We start from the raw sequence: 22,191 nt of genomic DNA on the forward strand, positions 1-22,191 counted from the left end.
AAAGTGGTGATGATCTTGAAGAAAATGATTTAATAAAATATATATGATTTATTATTAAAAATTATACACATATCTGCAAATATTGCTCCATTCAGACTGAATTTAAATAAAATAAAATAAAATAAAATGATGTTTTTTTAATTTAACATATTTATGCAATAAATTAGGCCTGCATTGGTGCTACTACAACACACTGCCATCCTGAAATCAATGAGAAAAATCTTTTTAAACACAAAAAAGTCTATAGGCTTATCACAATTAAAACCGACCACTGACAATAAAAACCCCTCTAAAATTAGAACTAATACTAAACTTAAATTACACTAAACCTTACAGGACTTCAATGCTAACAAATACTATATAAAAAAAGAAAACTAATATTAAAACAAACAAACAAACAAACAAACAAACAAACAAACAAATAAATAAATAAAAAGAGCCTGGCATGTAAATGTCATAAGAGTCAATTCATCAGTATCTCTCTCTCTATTATACAACGCTTATTGTTCGGACTAGTGCAGAAGGTATAAAGTGAATATTTGAAGTCTTCTTTTCACTTTCTGAGACTTTTTACACTGTCTGCTCATAATACCTTCAACTGTTTTGGTTGATAAGTTAGCAGCCATTGGATGTTTCAGAGTTTATCTATGATGTGTTTAAGGGGTTCGGTGAACAAAGCATTTCGCTGCATGTCGTACTCTGTATGTATGTGTATGTGACATAAAATTTGATTTGATTGATTTGAACAAGGTGCAGAGAAGATTTGCTCTGACAATGCAGGTGTTCTGGATGCTTCTTTGATTAGGATTCATAATAAAACACTAAAAAGTGCCTAATCCAGGTGTATACAGTGTATGGTTTTTGCACGTAATTGTGTTGCTGTTGAACATTAAATAATGTGTTATGGCATAACAGGGCCTCCAAAAGCTTGCGGACAGACACGCATGGTTACATAAGTGTTTTACTGATCTTTCCAAGCACCTTTTAAAGTCTCTGGTTTTCCTGTGTTTATTTACAACAAAAGACAAGGGACATACTGTCCATAGAGGATTCTCTCTCTCTCTCTCTCTCTCTCTCTCTCTCTCTCTCTCTCTCACTCTCTCTCTCTCTTCCTCTCTCTCTCTCTCTGTCGCATTCATTCACACACACTCACATTTTGAACAATGGATCTTAAAGATGTGCTGTAAAATTCCTCTGCTTTGGGCAGAAGATCAGAATTTGTCTGGAATGTGGTCTCGGTCAAGGGATAATGATGGTGAACTAGTCTAATTAGTGAATGTGAGGGCAATGTGACATGGAGAGAAATTATTGGAATAAAGCACAGGAAATGAAGTGTGAAAACAGGACGTACTGTAGATTTTGGAAGTATGACACACTGACACACACACATGCATGCACACACACACACACACACACACACACACACACACACACACACACACACAAGGATTTTGCTGCCCACAAAACTACCACTAACTGAATGCTTTGTTGTATTTGTTTTGTTTATTTGCCTCCATTCTGTGTCATCTATAGAGCTCAAATAAACCTAGGAATTCAGCACTTTCTAAAGAACTTAAACCTATCCACTTGGCACCAACAACCATGCCACACTGAAAGCCACTACGATCTCGTCTTTGCCCCATTCTGACATTAATGAACTTTAAGTAAGGCTTTTCTATCTATAACTGCATGATTCTATGCATTTGTGCTGCAGGCACGTGATCGACTGACTGGATAATTGCACGAATGTACAGGTATTTTTTATTAATGTTTATTATGGGCTTCAATAATAAGACTTCCATTTTAGTAATATAAATCCAGTTTTTTGTTTTTTTATTTTACATTTTCAAATCCCAAAGCACATTATATGAAGATTAATGAAAGCTGAGTCATCCTTAGTTCTTTCTCTACTGTTAGACTAATGCAGTTGGCATAATATACGCATGACAATATATTTATGCGAATTTATATTAAAGTAATGCAGTAAACTGTCTCAGATTTGTGCACAGTGTATATGCAAACAAACAGTGCATTTACAAACAAAGCAGTTTGTGGCTTGCAGTAAAAGTGACCTTCATACTACAACATGTATTAAAGAGCAAATATCTCCTTCATACTACAACACATGCACTAAAGAGAAAATTGATTCTCAATTAAGGAAATGGTACATTTCTTGTATTAAATGTGCATTTTAATTAATTTGCTCAAATATAAGTCAGTTACACAAAAGCTTACATTCAGTCACAGGTATAGCAAGCATGTGCAATGTAATGCTTAAACAGAGAATAAGTTGTGCTCACATGTGCATGTTGTGCTCACAAAGTCCACCAGCACTGCCATCTGCTGGACAGCCTGGCATGATACAGAAACATAGCTACTTCTTGCAGTTTTACATCATTACGACTTCAAACAGGTTGCTGTTTTGAGATTTTTTTTCCATAAATGATCAGACATTTATCATATTATTGGCCCATGAATTAGTCCAAGAAAAGAGCACTCTTATTTGAAACAGTTTTGAAAAGAAATATATTAGCTATGGATATATACTGTAGACACAGAGAAGACAATGTGGTTATTTTTATAAGTGGTCATATATAAAAGCCATTAAGGAAAGTTTCTCAAGATCAGTTTTGTTGCCACAAAGTACAGAACTTGTGTCAGAGCTTATTAAAAATGATCAAGACACAAAGAATTAAGTTGATTTAGATTGTTGTGGCTGCAGGAACTGAAGTCACAGGGAATGCTTTATGGATATAACGTTAGTCCACATCAACTTCAGAGAATTTTACCCATTCCTGCGCAATCATTAACCATTTTTACCACTACTTTTCACTACCACTAGCATTTCGTTCACCCAGCAGAATATAAAACGACTTATTAGATGTTTTAAATCAGTATAAACAAATAAATTATTTTATGGCTGTAATTCTAATATTAAATGAGTCAGGACTTTCACAGACAAACACTTTCAGAGGGCAGAAATGAGTTTGATATCACCTTTTACACCATTCACACCATTCATTTACGCCATTCATGTACCTAGTAGGCAAGTTAACTAGAAGCCAAATACTAAGTATGAGGTTCCCACAACATATTAAGTCATGAGTAAATTGCACAATGCATAGACAAGATAGCTGATTCATTTGTTGTCTTGATCTATTAAGTTCTGGCCTTAGTATATTCATTTGTGCCATTATCACTGAAATAGTTCACGCTGAGAAAGTGTCACATAGCTGCGTTCAGATGAATCTCCCTTAATCTCATGCAACCTTCTCTCTGCGTAGCCCTCTGGTGGAGGGACAGAAGCAGACACCCATGTTGCAACACTCTCCATGTTGGGCATCAGACAGTATCCAGAAGGGTAAGAAAAAATGGCACTGGACACCGCAACTGGACTTGAGGTGTAGGCCGGGGGATCATCATCAGGGAGCTCGGAATTCCTGGCCTCTCTGTTCTCACTAACTTGATTATTGATTGGGGTGGAGCATTCTAAAGTTGGGTTTTTGGCAGGGGATAAAACATAGCCTCCTTTTATTTGAAAAGAATCTTTAGGGATCTCAGAAATGTATCTTCCATCATCATCAAAATTTAAGAGGGGAGACACAGAAGAAGTTTCACTTGGCACTAAAGAGTCCTCGCGGCAAAGGATGTAAGGTCCAAGGAAGCTTACGCCAGATTTGTCTGTCATTCTGCTCCCCTCTATGAACAAAGAACTTTTTGGCCATTCTGATTCACTGTTGCTGAGGCCCATGTCCATGTCATTGCTGCATTTCAAGAGTGGGTACTCAGAGATACTGCAGAAAACACAAAAGGGTAATATTGTTATAACGTGAACTCACTGATTTGATTCCCTAACGAAACGATGTGATAAACAAGATACATCAGTGTTCTCCATGGGCTTTGTGTGGGTTTCCTGTGCAAGTTTTTTGGATTCAGACATTAACAATAGAGTTGCTTTGCCTCGTCAGTCTTCCAAATAATAGATGTAACAAAGTGTAACAAAGGTTGCCTTACCTGCCCTTATAGATGATAGGGTTATCTGAGGTCTGAATAACAAACACAGAGGTTTTCTCTTTGCATGGATTGGTCTCTGAAGCAAGAAAGTTCTGAGAGAGAAGGAAAAACTTAATTGAAAACTAAATATAATTAACTAGCATGCAAGTCAATGTCAGCTCCACACAGACAGATTTTAAAAACATGTCTATGAATGTTGTTGATATGGTGAATATTTCTGCGAGGAAACATCTAGTTCACAGTTTTGGAAGGGATCTACAGTGTCAGTGCATGTGTAAGCGTCAGAGAAAAATCGGTTGGAAAAAGTTTGTTTTCTGATACAAAAAAGCTTTGTGTGTTTTGATGGCAACATGATAAAGTTGGGCAAGAAGGAATTAGTGTTGGGTTTGTGGTGAACTCAGAAATGAGGATGGGTGTCCCCCCCACCACACACACTCTCTCTCTCACACACACACACACACATATATATCCTCCTGTATATTTCGGTTTATAGTAATAACAATATATTTTGTTTATAGCCCATACCCTTCTGTAAATTTTAGTGCATAGTAATAGACATCTGTATATTATATCCATAGAACATACATATTCATCTGTACATTATATTCATAGTACATATATATTCATTTGTATATTATATTCATAGAACATACATATCTGTAAATTACTGTTTATAGTAATAGCCATATATTTTGTTACAGCACATATCCTTCTGTAAATCTGTATATTATGTTCATAGTACACACACACATCTGTAAATCACTTCCATATTACCACTTTATTTAACTTATTTAAATCTTGTAAAAACTGTATATCCTGCACTTGCTGCTATTGCACTCTGGTTAGACCTAAACTGCATTTCATTGTCTTGTACTTGTACATGTGTAATGACAATAAAGTTGAATCTAATCTCATCTAATCTAATCTAATCTTTAAAGGTTACCTCCTCATATCATCTCAGAGAGTTTTTCCTTGCCACCATTTCCTCCATCTTGGCCATTAGGCATAGGGATGTTACAGATATATAATAACTTTAATTTTAACCTTATTTATATTTATTGCTTCTGTAAAGCTGCTTTGAGATAATGTGAATTGTATAAGTGCTATACAAATAAATTCAGTTGAAGAAATGGATTACATTTTGGGCTTTTTCTGTTTTACTGTTTGTTTGTTTGTTTGTTTGGTTTTTAAATAAAGGCTGATAAAGAATGGGCTGTTTATAGCTCCTCTAATGTAAGTGATAACAGGAAATAATAATAAAAAAATGATAAATAAAAAACACGATGTGTAATTCTTTAATAAATGAAGAAAACAGTCATGTGGATTAAGAGGAATAAAGCACCTTATGACGTGTTGCTAATCGACTTTGAGATAATAACTGTAACTGCTTCATGTTGTGTCGTATTTCACCACCCTATTTGTTGATTATTTTCCTATAACAACGGAGGCTGTAATGTTTTTATTTTTTTTTTACTTAAATACTGTTTTAAATTCTAATGTTTATAAATGAAAGTCTTGCTGAATGGGATAATGCTGCTCACCTTACTGCTCATTTCCCCTAGGACTTTGCTGTTAATGGGAGAAGGAATGGATATGTTCCACAGTACCAGTCTCCTATTAAACACGTGCACACACAGACACACACACATATTTTATATAATTAAAGGATATGATTGATTTGGAAACAGTAGGCAGTTATACTGTACAGAATGATTTACCTGTGGCAGGCTGGAAGGGCATTATATAGGAGGATGAAAAGCAGGGCTACTAAAGCAGCTATCAAGATGTAAATTATGGTGTTCATCCAGGGAGCTACACACACACACACACACACACACACACACACACAAGAACTCTATAAGTACTTTGATTTACAGCCAAGTGCAAAAGTGTGCTGTTGGATGGATGCTGTTGGATGGATGCTCATGGATGTGCCAATATTATACTTAAATATAAAAAAAATTGAACATTTATTATATATTTTCTAGCAACTTGTATTCCCTTCTTCTGCATTTGTAAAAGTTTCTTTTTAATCACCCTGACAACAAGATTATGCTTTAGCATCATTTCATATTTAATATTTGTAGCCCCAACCTCCTGCACAATAAGAGGTCAGAGGTCATGGTTACCTGGATCAGTGGTGAAGTATACAGGATCAGACCAGTCAGAGGGTCGACCTGAAAAAACATCCCCTGGATGTGCTCTCACCATAGCCATGTAGCTTACAGAGGGCCACAGGGAGGAGGGAACATTTGTGCTGAGAACTGCTTCAGTAAGATTGAATTCCACTTCATCCTGCAGAGTGAGATTGAGAGACAGTGAGAGGATTGCCAAAAGAAAGGTTCAAGTTAAATTTGCAGATTCATGGACTCCTAAAAAGGTGACATTCGGGCTTCTATAATGTTTAGCTTGTATTTACACCCATAAATGGCATGAAGTAGGAACATCTTACAATGTACCTTTAAGTAACTATAATTTGTTCCCACTGTTCAAAAGACAAAGACAAAAGAATAAATTCAACAATGAACAGATCTACATATTCAGACAGACAGACATGTGTCCCACCTTTGTGACATTGCTTCGAAAGTACACCTGATAGAAGAGATTGAGTAAATGATAAACATTAGGTCTGGTCCATTTCAGCTTCCAAACACCGTCATGTTTATATACTGATAAATTGGATGGTCGTAGTGGTTGAACTATGAGACAGAAGAAGGAAATAAACATCAGAATAAATACAGTATACAGGATGTAAAGCAGCACACTGGTTCTCCCTGGGTGCTTACATAGGAACTAGGTGTAAATAAGTGTGTGTGTGTGTGTGTGTGTGTGTGGTAATCTGAGATATTGCTGCCTCACACCCAGTATTCCTTGGATAGTCTCCAGCTCCACCACAACCCTGACCAGGACAAAGCAGTTAAGATGACTGACTGACAGACTGACTGATTGACAGACTGACTAAATGAATGAATAATTTACTGAAAACCTAAAATTTAATTTTAATTCATTCATTACCCACTACAGCTTCATGAGCTAAAGAAAAGCATAAAGCCTTGCTGTGTTGAAGAGGGATGAAGTCTATCCTTACTGTATGTACAGCAGAGGAGCGTACCTCAGGGGAAGCCCTGAAGACTTCTTACTACTGGATCTCTACACATGGGGAACTCCTAGGGGTTTGTGAAGCATCTCCAGGGGTTCTTCCTTATTTATTTAATTACAGTGGTATTTTTGGTACATTTACCTCGTTACTTAAAATGAATGGGTGTAATACAATAAATTAAATACAAATCACCAAAAATTAGTGTCAACTTGGACATATTTGGTTGGAGGAAAATCTAGAAATAGAAAGCTAATAAAGAGACATATAGAGTTATTCATATTTAAATAATCTTTATGAAGAAATTCTGGTTGGTGGGGATGATGGAGTTTATCATACAGTTACAAAATGACATTTAATTGTATTTGATGATTAGAGAATATAGAATGTTTGACTTCCTGTGAATTTTCTTTTTTTGTGATCTCAGGTTGTCATTATTTTGTTCTCTGGACATGATCTAATTTTAAGACTTTATAGTTCAAGGTTCAGGATGTGATTTAGACACAGTGAATGTACCATAAAGAATGATAAAAATATAAAAAATTACAAAGTGACTTGGTGTTGATTTATCTCTACAGTGGATCAATCTTAAGTGTGTCAATGTTTAGTCCTGAGGACACTCACTGTTTTCAGGGTCACTAAAGCACTTGACCTTTCGTAAACTTCTGATCTCCACAGTCAGCAGTTCAGGTTCAGAGCTATCCAGTGAACATGTATATTCTAGAAAGGCTCCAGAGTGAGGATGCTCGGCATGATGGTCACAGTGGTTACATTTCCTGAAAGAAGCAATAAATAACATAGAAATTAATTACGGTCTATGACATGAGGGCTAAACTAATTCTGGAATGAGAACAGGGAATCAAGAATACTCACACACTTGTTCCTTTAGTGTGACCACACAGGTGATACGAGAGGAACTCGGCCTGCCTTTTTTTCACCTGCCAACTACATGTCACCCCTCCTTCCTTAATTACACACTGCAGGTTAATGACACCTTCTATTATACCGGGTGAAAACAAGAGTACAAAATTTTTATATTAATTAACAGTCTCTTAGGCGGAATCCTTTATTTGTGAAGTACTTCACAGTGAAGTACTTTACTTTTCACAACTCAGATTGTCAGGAAGTTGGCATCAGTGCAAGGTCAGCTATAATACAGCATGCCTGAAGTGAAGAGGGTTAATATCATTGCTTAAGGGTCAACTATTGCTCAATAGTTATAGCTTGACACTGGAACCCTGACCTTCTGAGTGGTAACCCAAAGTCAATTGAGTCACCGCAGCCCTGATATAGCGGCTTCATGAACTAAAACTTACTGATTAGTTTATCCAAATGTGAGTAATGGTGTATAGTGGTGGTTACACATTTCTAGTCAGAGCCTGAGGAACCCTAGAACCCAAGAATCTGATTTTCTTAATGATTAGCGGTTCTTGGGAGTCTGATTCTGAATCTACTGACTAAGATTTTTTCAAAATTAGTTATTGTTCTCATATAATAAACTTTTTGACTTTACCCCATGCACATTGATATGCAATATTTGCATTTACAAACTTTTCTCATAGCTTGTGTGTTAAACTAGATAAATTAATTAGTAACTGTTACTGATTAACATAATTTGGTTTCGTTCATCTATTTTGACATGTATGACGAAAACTGTAGACTATATTATGTCTCATATGACAAAATATGGACAAATACAATGTATTAACAGTTTATAATACATGATTATACTTTTAGTAATTTTGTTAAATCCTGTAATTTTTGCCAGTTTTACCTTCCTCGGTTATCCAGAACACTGCGGGGCTCCAGTCACTCCACAGGCCTACAGGACCCCGCACTCGAACCCTAGCTTCATATGAGTATGCGGGCAAGAGTGCATGACTCTCGATCACAAACATTGTATCGTTGATATTATCTATCACCTAGAATTGCAGAAAAGAGAGAAAGAGATTAGATCTGCAAACACCAACAGGCACATTGTCACATCTCTACCACAGATCTCTTATCTGGTTTCATGTAATTTTGTAGTGTTGCATTATCTTGCTTGAGAATCTAGATGGGTTTTGAGGTTGCTATGCTGCTATTTCTTGAGAACAATGACATATTATTGTATGTGTGCTCTCTGGTAATGTTGCAGGAGATGACTGTGGTATAATACAGGCAAGGCAAGAGAGAGCTATTGATGACTAGAGTTTTTCTTGCGTGTGTATGCGATAGCATGAGAAAAGAGAACTAGAGTGTAATCTTGTGATGGTGCATGTCACTGTAATGCTGATTTTCTCTAAGGTTTTAATTAAGTACATATCTTACTCTAGAGTAATTAACACTCAAACAATCTTTGCAAAGCTACTTCACACTGCATTTGCATATGTGTTTGTGTGCGTGTGTGTGTGTGCATGTGTGTACTCACAATCCAGTCATGTTGATGTCTTCTGTACTTGAGCTGGTAGGTAAGATTTTGTGTGAGAGGGGATGACGGAGGATACGGGCTGCTCCAACTCAGCAGTCGGTTGCCACCAAAATCTTTTTTCTCAGAGAAATTTGTTGGGGATAGTACCTTGCCTATAGAGTATGCAACACACACACACTCCTCATTTTCATTTGTATTAAAATCCTTTTTCAGTACTGTATGTATGAACATGGACATACACTTGTATTTATAGTTCTTTGGGCTATGTTCAGGTATATGCACATATTGTTCAGCTGACAGTTGCACATTTAAACCAAATTATCTGAATAACCACATAAGCACACACACGTCTTCATGTCCTCTCACCTTCTGCAGCTATGTTATATGTTGTCACTTTAGAAGGGCAGGATGTGTTGAAGAAGAGGTCATGGCTGCCCATGCTAAAATACGTTTTTTTGAAAATACAACTCCGGGTGAGTTTTCCACTAGACTGAAGCTCCCCTTGACCATCAGGAACGCACGGCTGTCCACTACACACACACACACACACACACAAACACACACACAAACGTTTTGTTTTAAATGTCTTGAGTTCCTGATTCTTTCTTTTTATCATTATCATTTTAACAGGTGTATTTTTGCTCCTTACTTGCTAATTGGCATGTGCAAGTGTGTGTGCGGTTCCTCCTCCCAGGTACAGCGCATCTGAGTGGTAAAGTCATTATAACACTGCAAGGACTCCAGCACAGGAGAATCTAAAGAGAGTCAGAGGTCATATATGATAAGGTTCTCAAAAAGGGCTTGGAGCTACAGTATGAGCATGTGTGACTTTTTTGTTGAAAAGCAGTTATACTGTATCTAGTATATCAATTAATACATTTATACCACAGCTCTGATGAATTCTTAATGTAGATTTTGTTAATTTTTTTATATGAGCAGCTTAGACATTTAGCTTACATTAATGAGCATGTTTTAATATATTATCTAATATGTATCCTTAGTAATCATTTTGTCAGTACCACCTATCACACCAACTTTCTAAGACATTTTAAACAGAACAGATCAAAATCAAGTGTTGATATGGTGGGGAGACATTTATTTAACGATTTAAGGTTAGTCTGTAGTTGTAATTTAGAAAAAAGAAAAGAAAAGAAATGAGTGCCTGGTTCCAGATATTCACTGGTTGGTCCATATAATAGGAAAACACCTGGACGCCTATTCATTCATGCAATTATCAAATTTTATCAACCGATCATGTGTCAGCAAAACACTGCACAATATTGTGGATACAGGTCATGAGTTGCAGTTAATGTTCACATCAGACTATGGCATAGATGTTGGTGGTGTGAACTTGTTTGATTAATTCAGAAACTGAAAATCTGCTTATCTCATGGGAATTTCACAGAGTTTTCTTCAGGTGAATAAACTTTAACAGCAGAAGACCACATTGAGTGCAAAAACAAGAATCTGTGGCATCAACACTGAATCTGGTGGTGAACAGACAAGAAGAGCATCTGGCACCATGACACTCTTAAAGTCATGAAAGTCCCATGTTTGATCTAAACATTAACTGAATAAATTAACCTGTATACACACTGATTTAGGTATAGTGTTGGTGACACATTTTGCAGAAATGAGCATGGGTACAAATGTTCCTATTAAAGAGAGTGCATACTGAAACTCATCCTAGGCCATGAATATCCTTAACCATGTAATGCACTGCAGGATTGGGAAAAACTAGAAAAGTGAATGCAGTTCCACTTACTGTAATGAACAACGGTTTTAAATGAGCACTGCTCAAGCTTGGTGCTCAGGACCAGCAGAGGCAGTGCTGCAATAAGAAATGTCCTCAGGGGGAACATTGTATTTGGAGTACCAGAGAGCCCTGGATACACAATTTCAAAATTTTACGGCCTTTGTGAGAACCTGTGAGAAATATTTAACACTTAGACCAAAGAAATGAACACTTAATAAACAAGATAATAGGCATATATTAAGGCATACAAAATAATAAGCATATATTATTGTTATTCCTTTAGTAGATTTAACACACACATCTGCTAAAAACAGTATCAAGAAAAAAAATCCTACAGTATTATTTTACCTGGAGTGCAAGGGTGCAAGATTCAACAACAAACAACAACAACAACAACGAAGACTGAAATAATGTTTCAGTCAATGAGAATGTAAAAGTTTCTTTACAGACAGCTACAAGAAACTCATATTTTATTATATATATATATATTTCTCCCAATCCTACACTTACTGCCCAGATGAATTTATTTATTTATTTATTTATTGCCACACTTTTATTTAGTATTATTAATACAACCGACAGTTACAGCTACAATCACAAAGCACATAGTTGAGAAAGGTTTAATATGACAGCAGATAGATAAATGTCCCATATGTCCATGAAGCTATAATCTGTAGACATTGTCCTTTTTATGTTCACTTCTTTCTATCACAGTTTTATGTTGTATATTGAAAGATACCTTGCAGCAGGAAGGATAAATTGAACCTGGATTTGAACCAGAAACCTCATGAGTCAAACGCGCTTCCACTGAACTACAAGCCAAAAGTCCCCATGTCGTGTCTGGCATAAATACAATTACTGTATATTCTGCTACTTCTAAGCAAACATTGACTAAAACTGAGGTTTTTAATTTAGAGATTATTTTTAAATAGGTCAAAGAATAAAAAAGGGATATTCTGATTATTATATATTATTATTATATCATACAAATATGATCAATGGCATGATATAAATCTAATACCATTAAATCAGCTATGACAGTATTATGTTATCTAGCCATCTTTACCTTAATGCGTGATTGAAAACTTGTTATTATAGATTCACTTACAACAATTTCCACAATCAACATCATCAGAGTTCGTCTATATGAAGAAAGCATTCATATCTATAAACTAAACTAAACGAATACAAAGGGTTTCTTATCTATTCTTACACGAATAAGTGCAGTAAACATTCCTCCTTCATGAATGAGTGCGCGTGCATGCATCTTTGTTTCCACCGGTAGCGGTAACGGTAAATCCAGCGCGTGCTCCGCTTCATTCACGCGCATTATCCACGGTGTTCGGTCGGTATTAAAACGCGACCTACATGCTGATGCTGTGCAAAATATATTCCAAAACAATTCTATAAAGTCTCCAGATGGGACGTAGTTAGTTGTCTTGCGACTTCCTGGAATAAAAGGAGATCAGAGGATTTCCCCTTTCTAAGTCTAGCCACGGGTGGGAAGAACGGAGACGGAAAAAAGTGAGAATAAAAGAAGCAAAAACCAAGCGAAAAAACGCGTTTTGTACAGTAGATGCACTTGTGAATCATGTAGTTTTTGGTCTGTGGGCTAAGGTGTATTTTTAGCAGTATGTAGATGAATAGGTGTGAAGCGTGAACACCGTGACAGGGGAAACACCTTGACGCACTAGTCCACTTTCTTCACGTCTTTTCCCGTCACCTTTTAAATGACAAGCTCAGTGCTGAGAACTGAGCAAATAAGATGGGGGCCAACATGATGACCTCATGAGTTCATCTGCACCAGTATAATCCCCCTCCCCAAATATGAAGTAGTATAATCTATACAGCCTTGAGGTGTTTTTTTTTTCTTTCTTTCTTTCTTTCTTTCTTTCTTTCTTTCTTTCTTTCTTTCTTTCTTTCTTTCTATATATATCTGTTACAGAATTTAATATAAAAGATTTACTTGTGCCAGTTAGTGCCAAGGTAAGAAGTCTGAGACCTTGGAGATCTTAAAGAATGGCTGAACTTGGAATAAAATATATATACAGCTGGTCTCTTAAATGCACACTTTATATTTTTGTTATAGGACATATTACAAGTTTCTGTTTGTTCCTGCCCTTGAGAATATTATCAAATGATCTGTTATCTCAGTCCGAGCGGAATCAACACAGTTTCTGTTGAAGCATTGCTTGTTAAAGTAGCTCTGACAAGTAACCAGGAAAACACACAGGTTCCCAACTATAGAAACCTTCGTATCAGTTTTCATATCATGGTTTATAATCTTCATATCAACTATGAATCAGACTATGAAGGAAAAAAAAAGCCACACTTACCTTTCAAAAATCTGTTAATCCATTTAACTAAGAACCAAACAATCTGTTACAAAGTCTCTGTGAACTGACATAATTGTAAACAATTCTTTGGGTGTGTGTATCTATGTAAGAGTGTGATGGGGGTGTACGTGTGCATTAGAGCTTTTCCTTTACAAAAAAAAGAAGTAGTTCCTCTTTTGGCCTTGTGGTCAGTTTTTTCAGTGCCTGACCAGCATATACTCAGACTTCTACATACGCAGACAAGATAATCAGGAAGCACAATAAGTATTTAAAAAAAAGTCTTCACAGCCCTGTTAGAGCAGCAGTTTTATGTGGTGTAAAATAGAAACAAAGATAGATCATTTTAGACCATTTCCACCTTAAATGTAAAAGCTTTATCTGTACAATGCCACTGAAAAGCAAAGTGACACAATTTAGAGTACAAATTTTTTTTTAATTGTGTTTAAACATAATCCTAATTTAGTGTATTTGTTCTCTGTCTACTTTAAAGCTATGTGTAATAAAAGCAGTTTTGTTGAAGATGCTATTTGAATTGAGCTTGCTGATGTTCCCTTATTTAATTTCCTGAATCTGTACAATAATAATAATGGCTGGTTCACAGACTAAGACTGTTCTAATTGAAAGTCACTGGTTACAGTTTTAATTTGGTAATTGTTTTTCTGATAATCAATAAAGCAAATATTTTTCCAAAAAGCTAAAATTGGAGATTGTATTGAATTTTTATATTCATACAGTGAGCTCCTGAATAACTGATTAACCTTGATGAAAATGTTTTGTGGTTAATTAACTTAATTTCTCAGTGAAACTAATGAAACATCTAACCTTTAATCAAACTTTGAATATAATGTTGAATGAATATATATATATAAAAAAAAACTTTTATTGCAGTTATTGTTACTCTTGCTTTTAGTCCTTTGGGCAACCTCCCTGTTCCATCATTACAGCACAACAGAGTCTTATCTGATAACAACAGATGAATTGGAGAATACAGAGCAAGGAATCTGAGCCCATTCCTCAATACAGTACATAATCTTTGTAAATCCTCCAGGGTCCTAGGTCCTGTCTTGTGGATTCTCCTCTTCAGCTCACCTCACAGTATTTCACTGGGATTTCTGTCAGGGGATTGGGGTGGCCATGTCAAACTCTTACAAACTCTTATATGTAAAAAATTTAGTGTTAATTTGGACACATCTTCCAGACCACTGTCCTGCTGCAAAATCTCATGTTGTCCAAGTTGTAGTTTTTTGGCAGAGACAGCCAGAGTATAATTTTCATTTCCTAATAAAGATGTCCAGATGTGAGGATTTAATGCATACTTACTTCAGCAGGACAGAGGAACAACTTGAGTTAAACTTCTTAATTACTGCCTTAACATTGGAGATGGGTATTTTCAGGCATTGCCTGATTTATGAAGGTCAAAATTTGAATCAGTAGGTAAATTTTTTTTCTCATTTCATTTGTGTGTTCTATACTCATCCACATGTTGATTAATGACTAAGTTAGATGACAAATTTTATTTAATTAGTAATAATTTTGGCATACCATAATTATACCCCAGTGAAACAGGAAGTCATGGACAAATACTTTAACAGTTCCTAAATGCAAAGCAAAATATAAATTGTAACATTTTTCAGTTACATTTTAATCATTCTTTTTAATGAAAGGTGAAATATTCGAGAGAGAGAGAGAGAGAGAGAGAGAGAGAGAGAGAGAGAGAGAGAGAGAGAGAGAGAGAGAGAAAGAGAGAGAGGGAGAGAAAGACAGAAAAAGAGAGAGAGAGGGAGAGAAAAAGACGAAGAGAGAGAGAGCGAGAGAGAGAGAGAGAGAGAGAGAGAGAGAGAGAGAGAGAGAGAGAGAGAGAGAGAGAGATGGAGAAAGAGAGAGAGGGAGAGAAAGACAGAAAAAGAGAGAGAGAGGGAGAGAAAAAGACGAAGAGAGAGAGAGAGAGAGAGAGAGAGACGGAGAAAGAGAGAGAGATGTGACTCTACCACTTTGCAAGCAAATTTGCAAGAATTAAGTACAAATTCCACACTTTTTTTGGTATTTCTTTGAAGTGCACTTCTTTGAACTCAAACTAGTGCACTTCAAAGAAATACCAAAAAAAGTGTGGAATTTGTACTTAATTCTTGCAAATTTGCTTGCAAAGTGGTAGAGTCACATTGGGACCAGACACTGAAGCTGGATGACAAGAAAACCTCAAGGTGCTAAATGATACTCTGGTGAACAAGACTGTTTAGAAATCCTTTTTTAAACTACCTTTACGTGTGTTTGACGAATGGGGAACAACCTTTCTAAAATCCATACACTAAATGATAGATATGGTAGATATCTGTTGCAGTTTTCATTACCTCTTGTTCTTAAAAAATGCATCTGAATGACTCTTTCATTAATAACACAAAGGTCTAAGCACTCGCTCACTGCCTGCTTTGCTTGTTTTCTGTGACTCCTTCTCTAAGGCACTGCTCCCACAATCATTATACCTGGAAAGTGTATCTTAACTACCTTTATCACTTCTTTTCAAGTCAAAGCAATAGTAATGATATAGTACTGCTAGTAGATTTGCATATATGTTTGCATATATATATATATATGTATATATTTTGCATATATATATATGTTGCATATATATTTGAATATATGTTTTTCATTATGGGGGCACGGTGGCTTAGTGGTTAGCACGTTCGCCTCACACCTCCAGGGTCGGGGGTTCAATTCCCTTGAAGCCTTGATGCCCAATGACGCCTGAGATAGGTACAGGCTCCCCATGACCTGAGGTAGTTCGGGTAGAAAATGAGTGAGTGAGTGAGTGTTTTTCATTATCATAAAGATGGTTTGATCTATAACATGGCAAATATAAACAGTTAAAGTTGATGTTTATATCTAATTCCAATTACATCTAATTAAAATATAATTTCAATGCCAATCTTTTTTAATAAGATCACAAGATCACAAAAACACAATATAAGTACATTAAATTTAGCAAAAGTACATTGATTCCCCTTCTTGTCGCATTTCCCTGGAGGAATTTAAGACCTTATTCATACTAATGAGATTGTCCTAAAAGTTTTATGCTTTTCTAGTTGTGGTTAATAGGCACTATTAGATATAATCAATTGCATACAATGTTTCCTGTGTCTAGTATTTCATACTATTGTCTGGAAATGAGTTCAACAGCCTAAACATTGTTATAATTCATAAACTCATGTGCAGTTAATTTAAATTATAGTGAACAGTTTAAGTAACAATTTAAACTTAAAATTTTGTGTCTATTAACTATTATTATTGTTGATGCTGTGAAATGATGTCTTCCTTCCTGTTCATGTAAATCAACCTGAAACCCCCTCTAAACAGTTCCTCTTTTGGTTAATTTTTTAATCTATACATATGGACTTATACAACATGTCCATGTATTAGCTAGACTTTATTCATTTTTAAAGCTGTGCTTGTTGCTTGTTGGTTTAAACAGCAGGTTAAGCTTCTTTGTTTAACTGTCATGCTCAAATAATAAAGCTATTTTAGTATTTGAGCATGACACAGAATAAAAAAGAAGCACATTCAGAATTTCCCAGGATGCTGACTAACAAAATCAAAAGCAAAAGAATGTCAGGATGTTTAGTTCCCAGATTATGGAATATTGATATCATTTGAGGTGTATGCACAAGTGGACTGTAAAACACTGTGAGATCTGGAGTTGAGAAAACCAAGTTACATTATAAGAAAGAAATGAAATTCTGAAAATAAAATTAAGGAAGGAACAATGAGAGGAACTAGGTGTCTAATCATCTATATACAGTACACTGAGTACTGCACTTACACCAGTACAGATTTTTCCATTTCAAAACTTCCTTGTCACAGATGACAGGGTGATGGATTAAAAGAAAAAATACAAAAAAAAAAAAAAAAAAAAAAACACAACAAATAATAGAAAGTTGGGCCTACATGAGATGTCAGCTTCACCCTGTGTTGACATACAGTAAATACAAATCTCTAGAACTCTACTGAAAGGATAAACACCATCCAGTCGAGTACTCCATGAGACAATGTTTTAATATTGGTAGTAAGGAGAGCGGTGTAGAAATCTGGAAACTGTGAAGGCCTCAGCATATGATTTATTCATTCATTCATTCATCTTCTATCTCAGGCGTCATTGGGCATCAAGGCAGGATACACCCTGGACGGAGTGCCAACCCATCGCAGGGCAAACACACACTCTCATTCACACACTACGGACAATTTTCCAGAGATGCCAATCAACCTACCATGCATGTCTTTGGACCGGGGAGGAAACCGGAGTACCAGGAGGAAACCCAGAGGCACGGGGAGAACATGCAAACTCCACACACACAAGGTGGAGGCGGGAATCGAACCCCGACCCTGGAGGTGTGAGGCGAACGTGCTAACCACTAAGCCCCCACACAAATGATTTGTATCATTTCATAATTATGTTCTGTGAAATGAGGCGGGATCATCCTGGAAGAGACCGTACGTATCAGGATCATGTGACTTTAGAGAGAAGATTTTGCAATATAAAAACAATACCGTTTATGGCAACACCAAGCAGATTAGACTTATTTAAAATGAAAAAACTTACTACCTTAGTACACAGTCAAGAAATGCTGATTTTGTTTCTGTGAACATGTTTTCCCCAACATCACCCTCTTGTGGCCAACTAAAGCTTTTATATTATAGCAATATAACATCTGATCAAATAAAACGTTTCAAATGATAAACATTAGTTTATTAATTAAGCAAATTATATCTCATGTACAGAGTAAGTTGTACATTGAATGTCTACTTTACTTCCCCATCTTTCGTCTGAATGCCCACACACATCCTCAGCCGTGTTTGCTCATATGTGTGGTTTCCTGTGTCAAGTTAAGTTCCTCTAAAGTTGTGTTCTCACTTCAATGATGCTCTTTATGTGCTCCGGCTGCTTCTGAGAAGTCGGATCATTTCTTTTATACGAAAGTCTGTCACTTCTCCTCCCTGATGTGTCTTCACTCACGCCCTACTGTGAGTTTTTAGTTTTAAAACTAAGAACCATTTGGAATGCAGCTTGCAGATTCAATGAATCTTTGTAAAGTTTGAACAAGACTGTAAAATGGGACATTTAAACACAATTAAGAAGATGATGTTTGATATGTAGCGTATGACCAGGCAATCATGTGAATCCACAAAACAAAATGTTTTTAAAATGAATACTGTAGGCACTACAGTCTAAAATCTTTCTTTGTGATCGCTACCATTAACATTCTTCGTGTCAGGATTACACTAGAAAGGGTGTTGAACTACATTACCCATCAGCCACTGTACCTCACTGGCTCACCTTAAGTTGCACCTTATTTCGTGTGTCTAGAAGGTGTATACATTCAGCTGGTTGTGTGTAAGTTGTAGTGAAAGATGAGAGTGCACAGAATCTCTCAATATTCAGCAGTTAATACACTGTTCATAAGCTCACAGTGGCTGTACAGTATTGTATCTATAAACGGGGGAAAGAGTCACAGTGAAATACTGTAGAGAAATTTGGTTAAATATTATTAGGATTAAAATCAAGTAGCTCTTTTGACTGATTCAAATACACACAAGTGATTGACAGATTTGTATTTTATTTTTGATCGAGTGAGCACTTCCATTTCTCTAATACTCCATTCAATTAGCTCAAGGTTTGCTGTATTTAATTTACTTAAGTGTTTTAACATTTTTAAAAGCATGATCTGAATCAGAATCAAATCTCTACTTCATCACTATCCATCAGTGTCATTAAGTCTGGGCATTTTCTGCTATGCTCTATAAATAATTAGTAAACGGTAGTAAACTGCTTGCTGTGATTAACACAAAGTAAATATCATAATGAAGTACGTATACAGTCTAGCTATTTCCTGTGTGACGTGACAACCTGAATGACGTATTTTCAAAGAGGGGCTCAATGCCTTTTCAAATCTCACAATTTTCCTTAAGATGTGGTTGAAATGACTATAACCGACGTGTACATGTGAACCTGTCGATGAGGCATTTGTGCCAACGAATAGCATTAATTCCTACACAGTGAAGCAACATCCTGTATAAAACTATTGTTTGTGTTGCTCTCTGCTTTATTAAGCAGTAAGCCTTGAGATGACCAATGACTTTATCACATGTTTACAGGCTTTTGCAGTGATACAAGAGGCAAACCTGGGAACACAGAGCAGGAAGTGGGAGAATTCAGCCTATGGGGCAATTTGGAGCGGTCAAGCTGTCAATCTGCATGTTTTTTAATGTTATTTTGAGTAAAATAAAGAATCTGGATCAAGCCAAACACAAGCAGAACACCTGAGCTCAGGATCCCTGGAGCTGTGAGGCAGCTGCTGCTACTGACTGCACCGACATGCCGTCCTAGAATATTAGAATATTAAAATCTGTGCACTTTTAATGTAATCTAATTTGCAGATTAAAAATTTGCATACTACATCATGCATGAATGTGTAAAACCATGTTGTTTCTGAAAGGGGAATCAGCTTGGTTTCTGTTCTGCTCTGCTCTGCTGCAGCTTTAAAGCACTGAGACTCTGAGCCCACCATGCATACGAGAGAGCATGGTGATGTAACAGCATGGAACACACACACTCACAAATCTCCTACACTTGCACATCGCATCAAAGCCTACACAAATACAGATACACAGATGCACAATCAACTTAAAAGTTTTCGTCTAAAGAGTTCATGAAAAAGAAAAAAGGGGGAGGGGGACGTGCGGTACACATAAATATGTTACATTATCCAGTCAGAATGAAGCCTGATCCACCCCCTCAAGTCAAAGTCAAACCTCCACACAAAAACATGCCGAGATGCACAGTATATAAACAAGTATTGATCAAACTGTGCTGAAAAACGATTGCTTCTCTATGGTCCTTATAGAGTGTGGATTGTTTTAAAGCTTAAATGTGCAGCTTGTTTTATAAGGTCTAAAGATTTTACCAGACATAAACATTATTTCAGCTGTGCAATATATTATGATCTGGCTATTGTTTTCATCACAGGTTTGCAGGCTATTTCTGGCCCAGATTTAAGCTGGATTGGTGCTGCTCAGCCTTGCACCTTAAAAGTTCATTCAGTTGCAGGGAAGATAATCTGCTAGGTGTATTTTTTAAACAAAATGTGGCCAAGAACAACCTACTTTCACAGGCATTTCTAAAAGCTCTTTGCGTGTCACAGCGTTCAGTAGTTTTGCACACTCGTCCTGGAAGTGTGGAAGTGTGAGTACGAAGAAATGAAAAAAGCCACTCAATCTGCAACCATGCACTTCTAGAGCAGTGGCTGAGATTAAAGACGTATGTGGGACTGTGTCTGTAATCTCACACCAATCTTCTACTTCAGATATTCTGACCAATCCTACCTGCTTCCTCATACACGAAATACCTGTGTTTCTCAAGTAGTGGGCTGTTTATGATTGGGTCATGGACTGCTGAGAAGAAAAGTCTCAACAGATTCCTCCTTTTCATCCAGATGGAAGGAAAATATGCAAACTAAATGAAAATAAAGGTGGGATTATACCAAAATATGTCTTTGTTTGCACAGAAGGTTTGTGCATTATGTTTTTTGTGGTGAGATAATGGCAGTGAAAACCATGAAACCATCGACATTCTAAATGTGTTTGGAAAAAAAACACTGAAACCATTATAAGACAAGCCTGTTTTTTGTTTGTTTTTGTCCCCAAAAGAAAACAATAGGATTTGGATTCATTTTAAAAAATGAAAAGCTACGCACTCTGTCGATTATACATACAGTTACAGATGATCTTCAATCGCCATTCTCAAATCTGTTGCAAGCCAGTTAAAAAAGTCCAGATCTCCAATGACACCCTACAGAGATATGTCTGAGGTTTCACCTAGACAACAGATATATCTGATCATATCATCCTGATTATGACACACTTAACAAACAGGATATGATTTCAGCTCTGTTCTTGTTAAATCTCATTCTTATGTTTGTGCATTAAATAGTTTTTCATGTTGAGTATAAAATTTGTGATTCAAAGTATGGGTCAGAGTTTGTTTAGTTTGCTAAACTGCATTTATTATGATTATGTTTTTATGTTACAGTATGTATTTATGTAGTGTCATGTTCGTATTATCATATTAACGTTATCGTACAGAATTAAATCATTATTATGATTAAATAATTAATTTGACAGTTCATTATGCAAATGCCCTGAATTTCCATTGTAAACACTTATGAGCTACATATCTATGTTTAGTTATCTTTAGTGATCTCAGGTAGTAAATGAATATTATTCAAGTTTGTAAAGCTTATGTATTGGAGAATTCTTACTATTAGTAACATATATATGATTAATATACATAATGAATATGTATTCCTTTATTTACTTCCATATGATGAACAATTTTAGTGTAGTGAATGTTGTGTCTTTATAACTCCTGAAGCAAAAAAATATTTTTGTGTGTATGTGTCTGGGAATATTCCATGTTAATGAAGAAGAGCTTTCAAGGATCACATGCACATGAAAAGTTAAAATCATCACTTTACTGTTTTTGTTGGGTTAGATTGATAATGTACTTTCATGGCATTTAGCAGACACCCTT

General features: G+C 36.1%; 1 protein-coding gene across 2 annotated transcripts; it reads right to left on the reverse strand.

Moving 5' to 3' along the window:
• Positions 1–1,801: 1,801 nt before the first annotated feature.
• csf2rb (colony stimulating factor 2 receptor subunit beta) lies at positions 1,802–13,747 on the reverse strand. 2 transcript variants are annotated; one of them, XM_060892699.1, is made up of 14 exons: positions 13,614–13,747; positions 11,287–11,447; positions 10,171–10,276; positions 9,888–10,051; positions 9,522–9,673; positions 8,886–9,033; positions 7,985–8,108; positions 7,736–7,887; positions 6,580–6,713; positions 6,144–6,309; positions 5,733–5,826; positions 5,556–5,628; positions 4,015–4,106; positions 1,802–3,794 (listed from the first exon to the last, which is right to left on the reverse strand). In XM_060892699.1, the coding sequence occupies exons 2-14, from the start codon at positions 11,381–11,383 to the stop codon at positions 3,197–3,199; spliced, it is 2,100 nt and encodes a 699-aa protein (XP_060748682.1). In that variant the 5' UTR covers positions 11,384–11,447; positions 13,614–13,747; the 3' UTR covers positions 1,802–3,196. The 2 variants fall into 2 exon arrangements, with proteins under 2 accessions (XP_060748682.1, XP_060748683.1); XM_060892700.1 differs by lacking the exon at positions 13,614–13,747 and adding an exon at positions 12,491–13,106.
• Positions 13,748–22,191: the final 8,444 nt, after the last annotated feature.

The sequence above is a fragment of the Tachysurus vachellii genome, chromosome 18, assembly GCF_030014155.1.
Source record: "Tachysurus vachellii isolate PV-2020 chromosome 18, HZAU_Pvac_v1, whole genome shotgun sequence".
Lineage (NCBI taxonomy): Eukaryota > Metazoa > Chordata > Actinopteri > Siluriformes > Bagridae > Tachysurus > Tachysurus vachellii.

What these genes read in the sequence shown, in the direction of transcription:
- csf2rb (XM_060892699.1), bottom strand. Translation starts at nt 11,383, where the DNA reads ATGTTCCCCCTGAGGACATTTCTTATTGCAGCACTGCCTCTGCTGGTC. An exon ending in TAAAACCGTTGTTCATTACA is followed by an intron (nt 10,277 to 11,286) that starts GTAAGTGGAACT and finishes GACTCTCTTTAG; the next exon opens with ATTCTCCTGTGCTGGAGTCC. An exon ending in TTCGAAGCAATGTCACAAAG is followed by an intron (nt 6,310 to 6,579) that starts GTGGGACACATG and finishes CTCACTCTGCAG; the next exon opens with GATGAAGTGGAATTCAATCT.